Genomic DNA, 16966 nt, shown 5'->3' with positions numbered 1-16966 from the left:
CCCTGGAGAACCCGGTTTTCTCAGTGTATCCTCCTGCCCTACTCCTCAGCATTAATTGGGGTGCCCTGGCAGAAGGGATATCCCGAATCTACTCTCCCTCTTCCCACTGCAGGCGGGAAAGGAATTCTATCGTCCCGTTTCCAGGACTTGGAATCCCAGGTGGGACAATGGGCCACTCCAGTGGGGCTGGAGGCAAGGAGGAACCTCCAGGATACAGGAATCAATGAGACTGTAGGGGGCCATTTCAAATCCCTTGCTCCGTTCCCTAACATGGAGACCCTAACCTCAGCACCTAGTTCTCGTTGGTCATAACAGCCTTTCTAGACAGCAGTTGGACCCCAACACTGGCCTTAATTTGCACTCAGACCAGCTCCTACCCATAACCCCAACATGGCTGGCCCCCACCTACACATACCCAGAGGGTCTCTACCCATAGATTGCTGGAGAGAAGCCCAGAAGCCAGGGGTCGTGTGTCCTCTAGGCCTTGAGAATGATGTGCATACACATCCCCTCCACCCCCAACACTGCTGAGACAACCATTTGGCACTTTCATCCCACAGGAGAGAGGTTCTACCTTAAATTATTGACATTTAATGAAAAACAATGTTTTGGGTGGGATGATGTTAATGCCCTAATTTTTTTTTTTTTTTTTTTGAGATTTTTCCCCAGCGAAGCTTCTTCTCCAGGTCATGGGAAGGGAGGTTCAGCAGTTTGATATGACACCCCCATTCTGGTTTCTGGGGCTGTGGGCTGCAGCTGGTGGGACAAAGCCTGGCCTTGGACAAGTAGAGAAGTGTCCTGGGACCCAGACTGGTCAGCACAGACAGGCTCTGCCATCCCCTTCTCCAGATGGCCCTATCAGACCATTCTCTCCCAGACAGTCTGTGTAGTCTGGGTTTGAACCCCTGCCCTCTTTTTGGGTGAAGGGCAGCTCTGAAAGTCCTAGGCTAAGGGCAGAGAGGTTGGACCAGGGACCATGGCTGGGGGGATGTGGAGTGCCACTGGTTTCTAAGGATGAAGCTCCAGGCAAAGCTAGTAAACACCCTAGTCTTTTATTTGCCCAAGGCCAGCTGTTGCAGGCAATGAGGCCCCAAGACTTCCAGAAGGGATGAAGGGAGGAGGGGCAAACCATCCTGCCTACCAGGTGCTGCCTGCCCCCACCCTGCTTCCTGCAGGAGGTGGGAAAGGAGATAAAGTCTGCATTTGTGCCATCAAGGATCACACCTGCTTTCAGATACTTATAAACATTCAGTTGCTGTTGAGGAGGAAACTGAGGCACTCTGACATCCCAGGCCTCTATGTGCCAGTCCAAGCTTTTGCCTGCTCCTCTTTCTCTCTCTCCAGAATGAGCTGCAGGCAGCCTTTTGCTGGGGGAGGGTCTTAGGAGCCCATCTGGTGGCCTGTGGGGGGGAAGGCCAGCCAGGGTCAAGGGCTGGGGATGGGGGAGCAGGAGGAGGGTGTGGTTGGAAGAGCAGCTGCTGGGAGGGGGGAGTCAGCACTGAATAGGGGACCCCAGCTGGGGTTCCATAATGGTATCAGTGGGGGACAGCCAGAGCCCTCTGCTGTCTAGATGGGGAAACTGAGGCAGAGACTCCTCCCATCTTGGAGAAGGGAGGGGCTTCCTATCAGCTATTCCTGTCCATTCATCTTCCCCACGAAGACACTACAGCCCGGGAGCTGGAGTGCCTCGTCAGTGGTCACTCGGTGTTTAGACTGAGACACAAGGAATGGAAGGCAGCTGGGTCACCTGGCCAGGGAGCCCCCTCCTGTTGTGACAAAGCAGAGGGGCACCCTCCCCCACCTCAGTTGCTGGGGAGGGAGGCAGGGCTGAGCCTGCCCGCCCCCACTCACGTGCCTGAGAAAGGCTCATTTTTAGCACCTGGCCTCTTTTCCCTGCCTGGAGGGAGCTCAGGGGACAGAGCAGGGAAGAAAGCGGCCAAGGGGGACAGGGAGACCTGGAAGCAGGGCCCCAGGGGATGTCTGATTGTGCTCTTCTCCCCACGCCAAGGGAACCCGGGCCCAGAGCGGGGCCCTCAGCCGCCATGCAGCGTGGATATGAAGAGGATGCTGTCCTGGTCCTGCAGCTGGTAGTCCAGCTCGCCCTGGTCCAGGAGAGAAAGGAGACGTCAGGGGCTTCTCCTCAGCTGTCGGGAAGGGAGAAGGGGGCCTGGTCGCTTTGGGAGAGAAGGATAAAATCTACCAGAAAAATGGGTGCCCTGCATATTAACCTGCAAATCTTCAGGATGGAGGCGAGAACACCACTTCCCCCAGCTACCCGTTCCTTCCTCCCTCGGGTGGGAGACTTGAGTGGCCCCACTTTGGAAGCCAAGTGGGACCCGGGACTAGCCAGCCAACCCCGCTGGGCCTGATGAAAGACCCAAGGCTGTCCTGGGGAAGCAGTGAGGGGAGGGATGTCTCCCGAGGTACTGACCAGCAGTTCCCAGTCCGCATCGTTAACCAGCACCAGAATTCCTGGCCGCCTGTGGGAAAGAGGGCGTGAGGAGCTGGGAGTGAAGGGCAGGAGGCAGTCGGCAGCAGGGGCATAGAGGCTGAGACACCTGGGCTGGAGGACAGTGTGGTGGGAGCTTGTCCTCCTGAGGTTCTGATGAAAAATCACCCAGGAAGTGGAGGGGACACTGAGTCTAAAGGAAACCAGGCCAGACAGTCGTAGCTTTTGGGGTGATACGGAAAACGGGTACAAATTCCAGCACCACCTCCTAGACCTCAGGCAACTCATTTTGTTTCTCTGAGCATCAGTTTCCTCATCTGAAAATGGCACAAATTACGCAGCCGTCCTCCCAGGTCTGCGCCAGAATGAGATGGGACAATGCATGCCAGGCACCTGCCTGCGTCTACCCCTGTAACCACTGGCAGCAGCACAGTTTTCCAGGGCTCTCACCTCACCCTCCTGGGCCTCCCACAGGCCTGTCCCGGAGACGAGGCTATCTTGGCTCTTCGGAACCAGGGAAGGCTGCCCGGGGCCTCAAGCACCCACATACCCGAGAGCAGCCCTGCCCGGTGTAAGGCAGGGGAGGCTGACATCTGGACAGCTACCCGCCTGGCAGCAGCCCAAGGAGCACTACTCTCCTTGGGGGGTGGCCTCCGGGACGGCAGGACCGTGACCTGAGCCAGGGCTTGAACGGCAGCCTTAGCACCCAGGGCCTGCTGGTGACCTCCGCTGCAAGGGGATGGTGACTGGCTCCCACAAGTGCCTTGCCCACCTCTCTTACACCTTAGGCCTCCTTCTTGTCGAAGGAGAGTGACTTCTTGGCTGTGACACGGAGTGTGGCTCTTTTCCCAGGAGGCCGGGCTAGGTCCGGGACAGGTCCAGAAGCTCTGGGCTAGGGGCAGGGGTGTGCTCACCCCAGTGAGCACGAACGTGCGTGTGTGTGTATGCACCCGTGCACAGTGACTCCCTGGGATTCTAGACCTGTGCCCTCCAGGACGGTATCTAGGAGGCACCATTCACATTTCTAGGGCTCAATGGACTCATGTGCTTAGCAGCTACTACTCTGGACAGCACAGAATACACAACATTTCCATCATCACAGAACGTTCTACGGGACAACCACAGTCCCAGATTGTCGAGGGATGCAAGGGACTGTGGGCAGCATCTTTTTCTCAGGACTTTCTGTATGGAGAGAGTAGCTGAGGCCCAGAGACAGAGGGAGGATAAAGGGGAGAACAGGACCCCAAGAAGGCTGCGGGTGAACCCAAGGATAGGGGCTCAAACCTCCTTCCCCCCTGCCCCCGCCTGCCCTCCTCAGGGAAGGGAAGAAAGGGACTCACACGCTGTCTCCCTGGATGAACAATTCTGGCCGCTCTTTTAGCAAATTCTTCTTGATCCAGACAAGGAGGTTCCGGATGTCCCCTAGAGAGGAAGGCACAGAACAAGCTCTTGTCAAACCCCATTGATTCCCGGCCCCCAGAGCCTTGCCTGGATCAGAAGGAAGTGAACATGGGGCTCAGAGGCCTCTTTTAGACCAGGCTCTTGCGACCCCTGGACTTCCAGATTCCCAAAGTGAGGAAGGGGGCTAGGTGACCAGCATCCTGCCAGAGAGGCCTTCAGAGAAAGTGGTGCTGCTCAAGGCTTAAAGAGGTGACGGGGCCTCAAGACAGACAGGCTTCTGAAGGGCCCTGCAGGACCCCCTCCACCCTTCTCTCTCCAGCCAGTCCCAGATGGGGAGGACTCAGCTTTGCTCTCAGAGGGGTCTGCATATATTTCCCTTTGTGAGGGAAGAAAAACAATTGCTGAGCCGATAACATCAGTTAATTTCCTCTGGCAGAGGGAGAGAAGGATCCTTCACCAGCCAGGGCCGCTGACAAATCACTGCCCCGCTACCCCCACCTTCACAGAGTCCCCCCAGGCCGGGGACGGCCACCCTGAATAGGCAAGAGGTTCAGGATCGAAAGGGCCTCTCCTGCTCAGCTTGGACACTGAGGTCAGCCACTCTGGGGTTCTGGGACAGCCACTGAGCTCTGTGCACATCATGTGGAGGCTCAGAGCTACTGTCCCCTGGATCACCTCTCCTTTCCTAGGAACAGGTCCCAGGCCACAGCACACTGAAACCTGGCTCCATAAACACCTCAAAGCCTACAGCCCTCAAATGTCCAACTGTCTCCTCCTCCAACAGACTGTCTCCTGAGGCTGCAGCTCCTTCTCTCCTCGAGACCACTTGAGGACTGAAGGCCCCGGGGAGACAACTAGTCTCTAGGAAGTCAGAGGGGCTTGAGGCCAGCCACCTCCATCCTGACTTAGTCTCCCGGAGGGGTCTGCTGTCCTGGACCCACGCCTGAGCAGAGCTCAGAGGCGAAGCTGAAGAAGGGCCCAGGCAGCGCCTTGGTTTCTCCATGCAGAGTGACAGCCCCGGCCTGCAGCTGAGGGAAAGGCTGCTTGGCTGAGAAGCTCCGCTCTGCCCCAGTCTCGGCCCAGAAGTGTGTCTCCACCACAGAACCAGCCTCGGGCAGGGTTTTAAGGCATTCTCCCTGACCTGCATGCCACCCTCCTGAGAGGCAGGCAGGCTGCACCCGGAACGGACCCATTCACTCTGCTCCATGCCAACTTCCCTGGATCGTCCGCCAGCAGAGCACGGGGCCATGGGCAAAGTGTCCAAGATCTGAGGCTGCCGCCTTTCAGTTGTAATTCCTGCTTTTAAACAAAGCAGATTGGAGTCCTCATGGTCCCTGGAGCGGGCAGGGGATGCAGAGTGTAGCCTCCAACTAGCTGCAGTCCGTTTGGACTCCTGGCTGGGTTCCTCCCTGAGGCTCAGAGGCTCCCCTTCGGCCTCCATCTTGGCACTGTCTGGTGGGCCGCCAGCCCATACATCTTGTGGCCGCTCGATACAGCCGATGGGGTCTGACGCATCCATCAGCCAGCCGTGGCAGGCGGGGCTGTGCCTGTGTGTGGAGGAGCCGAGAGGCAGTGGGCAGTGCCTGGCCCGAGGGCCACCAGCTGCACCTCCACAGCCCCGGCTGGCCTGTGCAGAACCGGGACCCAGTTGGGTTAAGGGCCCGGACTCCCTCCAAAAGGAGGGGGCTTCTGCTCCACTCTGGATAGGCTGAGGGGAGAGGGGAGGGCTAGTGGTCATGTCGGGGTCATCCAAGTGATGGCACCATCATGGAGTCCCAGAGGGGTGGACTGGGGGGTGAGTCTGCTGTCGGTACGGGCTCATTTATCATGATGCTCCTCTTTGCTGAGGTCACTCCCTCCCTCCTCTGTGCCCCCCAGGCCTGCCCACATTCTTGATAGCCTGTTTCCATGGTGAGGTCGCCGTATTGTTCCCCCATGCCTGGATTTGGGGGTGGGGAGAGGTGGAACTCGCTGCTCCCTTCGCAGGGAGGCCTTGCAAGGGCCACACGGCCTGGCCTGAAACACACCCCCAGGGACATCTTGCTAGGCTTGCTGAGGCCCAGACAATATGCAAATAGCCTCCAAGCCAGATGGTCGGCTTCCAAAGGCGCCCAGGGGAGGAGGAAGGGTTGAGCAGAGTCAGGGACTGGTGGCTCTGGGGAATCTCCCGTTCACCTTCCCCCTCTAGGTCCTCCTGCCTTCCCACTCCACTGAGGGTGGTTTCTCTCCTGGGATCCCATGTAGTCACTCACAAGACAAATATTTATTGAGCAACTACTATGTGCCAGGTGCTAGGAAGACAGCCAATTAGTTGCGATAAATGCTATCTCCTGAGTGCGGGGGCAGGAAAACTTTTCGGAAGATGTTCGCGTTGATGCTGAGGCCTGAAGGATGAGTAGGGCAGGATGGGGAAGCAGCCCAGGCAGAAGAAGGCGCATACACGAAGACCTGAGGCAGGATGGAATTGGCAGGTTCGAGGTAATAGAACAGAGAAGACAAGAAGATCAGCACGAGAGCAGGCCGGACCATGCGGGGCATGCAGGGGCCTTGTGACAGGTCTGCTCTGGAAGAGGCCTCTCCTTCCTCGTGAACCCCAAGTGTGCTCTGTGGGTACAGAACCCACGCTGTCTGGGCCGCTGCTCCGCGTTTCTCTGGTGACACTCGGTATCAAGATCCAGCTCAAATGCCCGGCATGTCCTGAGGACCCCGCGCAGTCTCCCACACAGAACCCGCCTGACGTATTTGCTGACAATGCGGACAACTGCAGAGGGCGGAGGAGAGGTTGAGAACAGAGGCAGTCCTGGTTCTGAGTTTGAGCCATTACTTCCTGGTCCTATGACCTTGGCTGTGGGGTTCTCTGAGCCTCTGCTTCCTTCTTTGGGGGAATGCTAAGAACACCCCACAGGGCTGTTGTGAGGACCGAGTAAGATGATCCATATAAAGCTCCCGGCACATCCGTGCCGTAATTGTTCTGTGATCCAGAGGGAAAACCTGTACCCTTTGCCCTCTCCCAATGTCTTGAGCTTCTGCATGCTCTGCTCAGGCCCCTGGCCCCCTGGGGATGGGTTGCGACAGCCCGGCACTCATGGGATAGTGCTGGGACTGGCTGGGGCTTTTCCGAGGGATCCATTACCTCGCCATCAGAAGTGCGAGGGCAATGAGGGAATGGGGGGGACTGGGAATGGTGAGGGGGCCCCAGACACTGGCCTTCCCTCCATTTTATTTATAAAAATCATTTTATTGATTTATTTTTTAAAGTAACCTCTATAGCCAACGTGAGGCTTGAATTCACGACCCCAAGATCAAGAGTTCAATGCTCTGCTGAGCCAGCCAGGTGCCCCCTTTCCTCCATTTTAGATGTTCAGACCCCTAACATGCTCCCAGGACAACCGAGGTGGAAGGACTCACATTCTGAGGCTGTGGGGGCCAGAAGGCCGGCGCTGGATGGGCACCTAAAACAAGGTCTCCGTGAGGAAGTCTGGCCCGCGCATTTGGGGAAGAGCAGGAGTGGGAGCTGCTGCGCTGTGGCAGGGTGGTTAAGAGTTGGGGTTCTGGAGCCGGGAGACCCTGGGCTGCTGCTAGACGCCCTGTGCAGGAAGTCACCTTGCCTTTCAGTCTCAGTGTCAGCCTCTGACAAATGGGGACAGCAATTCAAACCCCAAAGCACTGCCATGAGGGTTCAGGCATAAGGTAGCAGCAGGCCCTGTGGAGTGTCCAACGAACAGGACAAATGTCCATTTGCCCACAGTGACTCAGGGCTCCTTATCCTCTTGGCTGCCAGACCCCTCTCCTGAAGGCTGCCGGCAAAGGGGCACCACGCACACCACTCTTAGAGCGCACCAACAAAAGCTCCCACCAGGATCGCTCGCCCCAGTGGACTGTCCTTGTCTGGGGACACTGACCATCCACTGTGGCAGGGGCCCTCCACTGGTGTCCATCCTAGCTTCTTGGGCTGAAAGAGAACAATCCCAAGGTCTTATCTGATAATGAACCCCAACTGCAACAGACCCACATCCAGCCTCTCTTTGATCACCTCCAGGGAGAACTTTTCTCCTAACCTGAAATCTGTCTTCCTGACACTCCCAAGGAGCTTGGTTGGTCCATGGGGACCACACCAACAAAAGCGGCCCCTCTTCCCCATGCCACTCAGATCTGGGAGAGCTGGATCCCCTAAGTCTTCTCCTCCATAAGGTTAAACCGCTCCAGTTCCCACCAAGTCCACCAGGCTCCAGGCTCTTCTGGGAGCCCACCCCAGGCCTTAGTTGAAAAGGGAGAAGAAAGAGCAGGGATGGGGGGAGTAAAGGAGAAGAGAGGGTAGAGGGAACATCAGAGGGTCCATTTACAAGTGAATGGGGGTAAGAATGGAGCAGTTTGTGGGCTAAACTGGCCTCAGAAGGAGGTTTACAGATGTGCAGGGGACGCTTCTCATTGTTTAATTAAGCAGAAAGTGGATCTTTTCAAAAGCAATTTTGCACAGGGACTGGGAGGGGTTGGGGGAGAGGAGGGCAGTGGGGAGGGGATCAGCAAACAGGCCCCAGAGCAGAGAAAGGAACAGCTGGCCCCAGAGAGGCTGTGAAATGCATGCTAAGCAGTTTAAAGCGCCGGGAGCTCCCTCCAGCTCCCTAGCCGGCCACCCTGTAATAATACAAAGGCAGGGCAGAGGGAGAAGGGCAGGGAAAGGTGAGGCCTACTGTCTCCTCCTGGGGACCAGGGCAGGTAAGGCCCACACGGGGACAGTCTGTCTTCCCTGACATTTTGGGTTTGCTCCAGGCCACTGACCAACCATGGGCTGGGGGCCTTGCGTTAAGAGACCCTTGATGCATAAAAGCCAGCCCCCAGTGGCCGCAATGTCCGAAACTGATGGCGCCTACCAACCCCTGCCAATCAAGGAGATGGCTGTTAGGACATCCCCCTCAATAAGCATACCTTCTCACCAACAACACATCCTGATGCCCAGAATTATGTGCTCAGATCTGGAAGCAACTTTTCCAAACTGTGGATGTCCAATGGGTAACCAGCTCAATAAAGACTAAATCTAGCCCAACCTCCCGTTTCACAGATGGGAAAAAAGAGGCCCGCAGAAGTAAGTGATCTGCAAATGCGCACTGCCAGGGCTCCTCTTGCAGGCTCACCCCCTTTGGCCTTGCCCATCCTCTTTTCCCAAGTTGGCTGGGTTGGAAGCTCTCCCCTGGCCCAGGACCCAGGGCCCTGGAGTCCCCTTGTTTGTGAGACTTGTCACAATCCATAATCTTATGGTTGCTATTTTCTCTGCTGGAGTCTCCAAGACCTGCTTGGCCAAGTGGCAGCCCCTGGGCTGGGAAGGCTGCCAGTCGACAGAGCTGGGCACGGGCTGGGGGGAAGAGTGGGACTCTGCTGGCGGCACCCGTTGGGCTCCTGTGTGCCAGGGTAGTGCCTGGCAGCTGGCAGCCGGCTCTGCGGCTGCAGGGTGACCTACGCCTCTGGGCGCAGCAGGGCGAAAATGGGAACCAGGGGTGGAGATCCACAGCCAAGGGCCCGGAGACTGAGTCAAGGGGCCATTTCAGCTTCTCTCCCCTGCTTGCTTTTCTGCCATCCCGGAGAGGGGAGGGGAGGCCCCATCTACCCACTAAGCAGTGAATGGAGGATGAGAGATCAAATACCTGGGTCTTAGCCCTGCCTCCCTACTTACGTAACTTTGGACAGGTCACTGTCTCTCTTTCTCTCTCTCTCTCTGAGGTTTGTTTTTCTTGATCATATATAATATCCACTGGGGTCATTACAAAAATCAAAGTAAGTAGCTATTGAAGGCATGAATGAATGAATGAATGAACGAACGAAAGAAAAGTATAGAAACCAGAAAATACACTGCAGGTGTGAGATGTCATGTGACTCAGGGAGTTCGTGGCTCCATGTAAGGACTTTGGAGACCCTGAAATCTGGTTCTAAATCCCAGCTCTGCCATTTAAATAACCATATGGTGTGGACTAAGACGACCCCTGGCATCTCTGAGTTGGGGTTTCCAGTTTTTAAACTGGGAATAATAATGGCAGTTACCACCTAAGAATTTGTGACAATTACTTGCACAACCAACCAGGGTTGTGCCTACCATGCCAAACGCAGCCTGTGGTCCTCATCACACTGGCCTTTCTTCAGTTCCTAGACCACCCTGAGGTCTTTGACCAAGAGGCCCTCACAAGAGCTACCCCCTCTGCCTGGAATGGGCCCCAGCACCTCTGCTCTCCCTCCCAACTTACCAGGCCAGCCGCTTTTTACCCTTCAGGCCTTCACCTCAAAGTCATCCCTTTAGAGGCCTTCCTTTACCGTGTGCTCTCCTTCAAAGCACCTGTTTGCTCTCCTCATGCCAATGCCCACCACACTAGGTGTTTCCTGGTTTGCTGCCTGCCTCCACTTCTACTACACACCATGCAGGGCAAGAGCCGCATCTGTTTTGCTCACCACCGAATACCCAGCAACTAGTACAGTGCCTGATACAAAGGAGGCATCAGAACAAGATATGCCAACCCCAACCACAGAGTGAGTACCTCTTCCAGCTCTGGCACATGGTAACCATTCAGCCAATGGGCGAATGAGGGGACTGGAATCATTAACCCTGAGGACATCTGAGCCACGCAATTGTGGGGGAAATGAATCATAACTCATGAGACTTTACTAACTTCCTGGCCAGGTCTTTACGGCTGGATCCTTGAGAGGCTTCTTCTGAGAGCCCCTTGTTCCCTCCCCAGGCTGTGTGGCCATCTGTCAAACTAAGAACCAGTCACCTTTATCTTCCCGGGTCTTCCCTCACCGGGGACGCACACTGTCCCCCAGTCCTGACATTTCACCCAGCCTCATGGCCACTCCCAGTTCAAGGATGGCAGCATCCTGTGCTTCGGTTAATGTCCCCCGGCTCGGAATGTAGCAAACAACCCCACCCTGTGCCACTGCTCTCCACCCCAAGGCAGGGTCACAGACAGCCTTGGCAGCCAGTGAATTTGGGCAACTGTTTGATTCCCGGCAGATGTGTGTCCAGTTCCAGAAGAACCCCGTCAGAGCTCATGACCATTTCTCAACTGCCTGCTTCCATGAACCCAATTCCCCTGCCTCCTCACAGGATGGATCCCCCCACCTCCCGAAGTATCTCAGCCTTAGGCGGAGATGGGCTCCCATTCTGAGCGTTCCGCTTTTTTTTTTTTTTTAAGATTTTATTTATTTTTTGACAGAGAGAGACAGAGACAGCAAGAGAGGGAACACAAGCAGGGGGAGTGGGAGAGGGAGAAGCAGGCTTCCCGCAGAGTAGGGAGCCTGATGTGGGGCTCGATCCCAGGACCCTGGGATCATGACCTGAGCCGAAGGCAAACGCTTAACAACTGAGCCACCCAGGCACCCCTGAGTGTTCTGCTCTTGTGAGGACCCACTGCTAGGGCTGCAGGGCACCTCTGGGGTTGTGATGCCCAGGCCCCTGCCTCTAGGCTACACGGATATTTACCCAGCTGGACTCTTGCAAGTTACCTCTTCAACCACCATCCCCCCCCCCCCCCCCCCCCCGGCCTAGTGTGAAGGCAGAGACTGGCTCATATTTGCATGTCTCCCCAGTGCCTGGTACATGGTTTGCCACACAGGAGGTGCTCAGCATATACTTGTTAAAGGATGATGAGCAAGTACTTGAATGGACAAACAAAAACATCTCACTGTCTCCCTTAGTCAACTTCCCCAATCCTTTCTGGCTGGATACTTTCCGCCTCATCTAAACCCTCTCACCATGTGAGCCCATCCACACTGTTCCATTCTTGATGAAGGTGACCCCCTTCATGAGGACACCTCTCTGCTGCCATCGAGTAACAACGGAGATGCAGGCTATGGCTTTTAGCACATAGGGACTTCCGTCCTTACCTCATATGTAGGAACACTAAAGCTCAGAGAGGTGAGGGCCCTGGCCTAAGGTTCTAGGGAGATCCAAACTCCAGTCTGTCTGAATACAGAACCCGCATCTGTAAGGACGAAGCTAAGCTACCTCCCTCCTGCAAAGCTGGCTCATCTTAGAGAGCATGGGGGAAGGGTACTCTAGTGATGTCTCTTCCTTACTCTCCTCCCTCCCTCTGGCCAGGGAAATCCTACCCATTCCCTCTTGAACAGGGCTGAGTGACGCCTTAGATTCCCGCTCAGCAGCCCCCAGAGAGGGGCCCAGAAAGCGCATACTCACAGGGCTCCTCCTGTCCAGGTAAGGTGACCTGATGTTTCTTTACGCCGTCGAAAAGGAGTTCCGCACCGCCTCTGCAAAGGAGGGCCAGAGAAAGACAGCCAGGTGAGCTCCTGCAAAAACTTAGCCAAGACTGAAAACTGAGGAGGGGGCTGACATTAGAAGCTGAAGAGATGCACAGACCGAGGCTCAGGGACAGCTCGAGTACCAGTATGTGACTGATTCTCAAATTTGACTTCCTGATATGGTCAAGTAGGATGTAAATAAGTCCTACCAATGACCAGGCACCCAACTTTGCAGACTCTCATTTTTACTCCTCTACTTTCTCAAGAGGCAGCTTAGCATATGGGTGCAGAGCACAAGCTTTGGAGCCATTGCCACGAGATGCAGACCACACTCCACCTCTGCCTGATGCCCAGACCTTGGGCACGTGACTTCATGTTCTCAAGCCTCAATCTCTTTCCATCTACACAAGTGTTGAGAAGCCACTATCAGACATGATGGAGACCCTGTGTGTTGAGGGGTTTCCTTTGGCCAGGGGAGGGTTTGAAATGGCCCAGCTTGTGCCACACACTGCTGGCCTGGTGGGCACACCACAGTGCTGGAGGTTGAGACTCCACTGGGCTTAGCAATAACTTTGCCATTTACAAGAACACTCTTCATCTCATTTCATCCGCTGGGCAAACCAGGTAAGGAGTCAGGGAGGCAAACATTATCAGTTCCATCTGATGGAGAAGCAGACTGAGGCCTGGAGAGGTTAAGTGACTTGCCCAAGGTCACAGAGGCAGTGGCTGAAGTAGGATCTAAATTCCAACTGGTTTCTGCTCAGCCCCAGCAACCTTGACAGAAAGAAAACAAGACTCCCCAAAGGTCAGAAAGCCCCTTGAAGGCAGCTTGGTTCACTTCCGTGTGCCAGCACCTGGCCAAGGGGAAGTTGGGACAGCAGAGATGCTTGGAGCCAAGTCCAGAAGCTGGGGCTTATGATGCGGACACGAGGGCTCTTTCAATGGCCCACAGTGCTTCCTCCTCTGGGTCTCCTGATCCCCATCTCAGACTTCACATGGATCTTAACTGAGAAGGCCTTAACAGACTTTTGATGGATGTGACGCCTCCCACCCCACCACCCTTTCCCAATTTCAGAGAACAGAGATGTCCTGAGACAGTCCACTGGGAGGCAAAGGCAAGGCAAGCATTGTCATGGGGGAAACATGGGGCGACTGTCATCCAAACAAGGTCACGCTTTGTTGATGCAGAAATGTGGAGGGGGAGAGGAGGCCCATCTGTGGCCGCGCGCAGGGCCATTTCAGCTGCAAGCCTGCACAGAGCCTCCATTTATCCCCTTCCAAGAGCCTCGTTCTCTCCTGGGTGGGGGCTGGCACATGCAGCAGCTGGGGTGGGGGAGGGTGACAGGCAAGGGGCTCAGGAGTTGGGGGTCAGAGAAGAGGGGTGGGAACTGGAGGCACTGGGACCCAGGCAAACAACCAAGAGTGGCCAAACTGGTGGTGCCAGGCTCAGAGGCCAAGGCTGTTTTTCCCTTTGCAAGCAGAGAAAGGGAGAAGCAGTCTCGCTCAGAGTGACCCGTCACCACTGGGTTCACTGGCTCCCCAAGGGAGGGGTTGGCATTTCTACTGCCAGCACATCTGGAAGGGAGGAAGGTGAACACCCGGCCTCTGGAGAGATTTAGGGAGGCGGGCAAGGGGCCTGTTTTGGTACCAGAAGAGAACCAAAGCCAGACATTCTTATGTCCCACAGGGTCTGCTGTTCAAACTCAACTAAGGAGTTACATCTGAAGCTACTTCATCTTCCCTTCACCCCCTAATTCCTGATGGGAGTGTTTGTTGGTACCAGCGGCTGGTACAGACGATCCCCAAACTGCCCTCCCTGTTTCTAGCTTATCTCCATCAGCTCATCTCATGTATTTTTTGTTTTGTTTATTTATTTCCTTTCTACCTGCTGGAGTACAAGCTCTGCCTAAAACAGGGTCTGACACACAGTAGGCACTCAAGAAATATTTGCTGAATGAATGAAAATGCCCATTCCTCCTTCTTCTCTGACCTCAATGGCCCTGCCTCCCTTTGCCAACACCTACAAGTCTCAGGAAGAAAGAAAAGGGGTGAGGGAAAGGGAATCTCACATCTGGACACATAACACATCTCTACTGCATACTTTGAACCTTGTGTGATCTAAGAAAAGGCACCGCTCAGGACAGTTCAGGAGGCAAGACAAAGGAGGGCAGAACTCGTTCCTCACAAGAGAGTGAACGGTGTGAGAGATCTTCTAGAGAGCCTATCAAAGCTGGTCGGACTGACAGGACCACATCTACTCAGGGAAAAGAGGCAAAATCCTAAATGGACTCTTCAAGGACCAGAGTGGCACTCAAGGGACAGAAGGGAGAGAATGATGGGCAAGGCAGTTTCTTTGCAAATCTGCTCAGGTTCACAGTGAGGGGTGAAGGAAGTCCACGAAGAAACGTAGATAATGAAAGAGAAGCCAGGGCCGAAAACATGCACTGAGACAAAGAGAGAAGGAATCTGGGTTTGGCATACATCTTAGACATTCTGGCTTCCTGAGAAGCTGCCATTCTCACGGGATGCTGAGGTGGTGAGTGGAGGTGTTAGGAGATGGGGAGACAGGGGAGGAATGCTGTGGGGCTCACTCTTGCTCTTGGGGGTGAGGGAGGCTGAAGCTAGAGATGTTTAGGCTAGAAAAGGGGTAATTAAGCTAGTCCGTAAGCTCTGGAAGGCAGGGACCCTATCTTCCTCATAGTAGGGCTCCCCACTGCTGCCAGCAGAGTACCTGGCAGACAGACATTCCTGATGAACAAGTACCATGTCTGACTCAGTAAGGATGAAAGGTAGGCTGACTGCAGATAAACCTTAACACCGGCAGTCTGCAGCTCTTTTCAGCTCTGCTGAAGCCTGTCAAAACAGCAGGGATCCTCCTAGAACCAAGCTATAGGGGGGTGGGGTGGGGTGGGTGTATAGCTGAGCCAAGGGTCAGTGAAGCAAAATAGTCAGGAGGCCAAACCAGTATCGTTCTAATTGGACCCATGGGGCCAGACAATATTGTCAATTAAAATGCAGTTAACATTCATGAGACTACTCCCTTATTCTAACGGACAGAAACACTGAACACTGGAGGACATGGACAGAGTTCTATTTATCTTTGTATCCTCAGTGCCTGGCTCACTGCCTGGCACATGATAGGCACTCAATAAATGGCTACTGAATGGACTATCCAATGAAGGGAAAACATGAAAGAAACTGGGGGCACCTCATGGAAGGAAAAGCATTTATGGCTAGAGGTTTTAAATTACCGTTTCAGACTTTCCCTTTCATATAAGCCTTGGCTTGTTTATCTTCACACACACACACACACACACACACATCTAGTCCCGGCGTTTCCCATGTGACTTGAAATTCTACCACCCATCTGTTGGGTCTCAGTTTCTTTGCCTTCTCTCCAAGCTCTGCGGTTTCTCTCAGCTCTGAAATCACATGACAAACCTGTTTGTAGGGGACAGAAGATAGTGGCTTGAGGAGACTTCCTCCCTGATCTGGGTTTGTTTAGCTAGTGGTGTGTGTGCCCCAATCCTGCTCCTCTCGTCTTGTGCATGCTGTACTGCCAACTCAGCCTCCTCCACCGTGCTATTTATTTATCCCCGTATCTCCACCTGACTCAAGATCTGCAGAAGGCAATCAGCAAATCTCCTGAAGGTCCTGAAAGGGTTTCAGGTCTGTTTAACACTCCCAAATCTTGAGAAAGAGAAGGAGTCCCGTCTTGGCTACACATCCCACGAGAAACAAGGCTCTAGGAACCGTGTAGGTGGAAACTGCTGCGCGAAAGAAGAAATCTGGGGGTGAAGGGTGGTCCTTCTCGGTTCTAGGAGCTCAGATGCCAGACACACGGGCCTGGTCCAAAACGGGATTAGCAAGGAAGGTAAGGAGGCCGCCAGCTAACCGTCACGCCTTTAGGGTCCGGCAGGGCACAGGGCACTGAGGAGTGCCCAGAGAGCACTTCCACGACTGGGCTTGCGCCTCTATTCCCGGACATACGGCCTCGTCGCCAAGGGAGACCGAACCTCTCAGACTCTCCGAGGCGGGTGGCGTAGCTCTGGGAAGGCGCCGGGAGCCTTGGCGATTCGGTCGTGACGGGGACCAAAGCAGAGGGAGGGAAGTTCCGGGCCCGACGACTTCAATCCATCCCCACGGCGCCCAAGCTCTGTGACTCACCCGAACTCCACCTCCACTGACAAGGGCGCCGCCATGTTGAGGAAGCCGAGCTCACAGGAAATTCCCTTTCAACTTCCGGCGCTCCCGCCCCACTTCCGGTAGGCGCGGACGGAAGAGGCGGCACCCAGGGAGCCATCCTCCGCAGCTATTGGAGGAAGGCGGAGAGTGAAGAGCGGAGGGGAGGTCACGGCGCTGTTGGAGACTCTTGGTCTCCCTCTGCCTTTTAGTGACGGGGTTCAGAGGGCTGGGTGGGCAGCGGCTTGTGCGAGGTAGCGAGGTGGGCCCCGGGCGTCTTTGTGCAGTACCTGTGAGCCACGTTACTGTTTATCTTGCAAAAGTTAACAAATCTCTCTTAAGCCCGCACACCGCTTGGGTGAGCCCGTCCATTCGTCTTGACTTGAATTGTAAGTGACTGCAAATCTTTATTTCCAGTCCAGCAATCTCTCCTGAGCTATCGAGTCGCTATGCATCTGCCCCTTTGGTTATCGATTTGGGATTTACTCATTCAACAGATATTTATTGCATGTCCTCCGTGTACCAGGCATCTTGGTGAGTGCTATAGGTGTGTGTGGTGAACGGGATGGGCAAGGTTCCTGCCTTTAGGGCGTTCACAGGCTAGTGGGCGAAGCTAGCGCTAATCAAATAAACGAACCAGTCATACTAATAAATATAAAATCTCAAACCGAAAGAAGTGATCTGAAGTCACAG

General features: G+C 54.8%; 1 protein-coding gene across 2 annotated transcripts; it reads right to left on the bottom strand.

Annotated features, from left to right (window-relative positions):
* Positions 1-1033: 1033 nt before the first annotated feature.
* Positions 1034-16406, bottom strand: URM1 (ubiquitin related modifier 1). 2 transcript variants are annotated; one of them, XM_036117834.2, is made up of 6 exons: positions 16259-16406; positions 12030-12100; positions 3790-3871; positions 2432-2480; positions 2058-2102; positions 1034-1197 (listed from the first exon to the last, which is right to left on the bottom strand). In XM_036117834.2, exons 1-6 carry the CDS (start codon positions 16291-16293, stop codon positions 1138-1140), a joined length of 342 nt encoding a protein of 113 aa, XP_035973727.1. In that variant the 5' UTR covers positions 16294-16406; the 3' UTR covers positions 1034-1137. The 2 variants fall into 2 exon arrangements, with proteins under 2 accessions (XP_035973727.1, XP_035973732.1); XM_036117839.2 differs by having other exon boundaries at positions 1034-2102; positions 16259-16405.
* Positions 16407-16966: the final 560 nt, after the last annotated feature.

This window comes from Halichoerus grypus, chromosome 14, assembly GCF_964656455.1.
Source record: "Halichoerus grypus chromosome 14, mHalGry1.hap1.1, whole genome shotgun sequence".
Classification (NCBI taxonomy): Eukaryota; Metazoa; Chordata; class Mammalia; order Carnivora; family Phocidae; genus Halichoerus; species Halichoerus grypus.
Note: the sequence above shows the minus strand (reverse complement) of the source record. Positions and strands in the feature narration are given on the sequence as shown.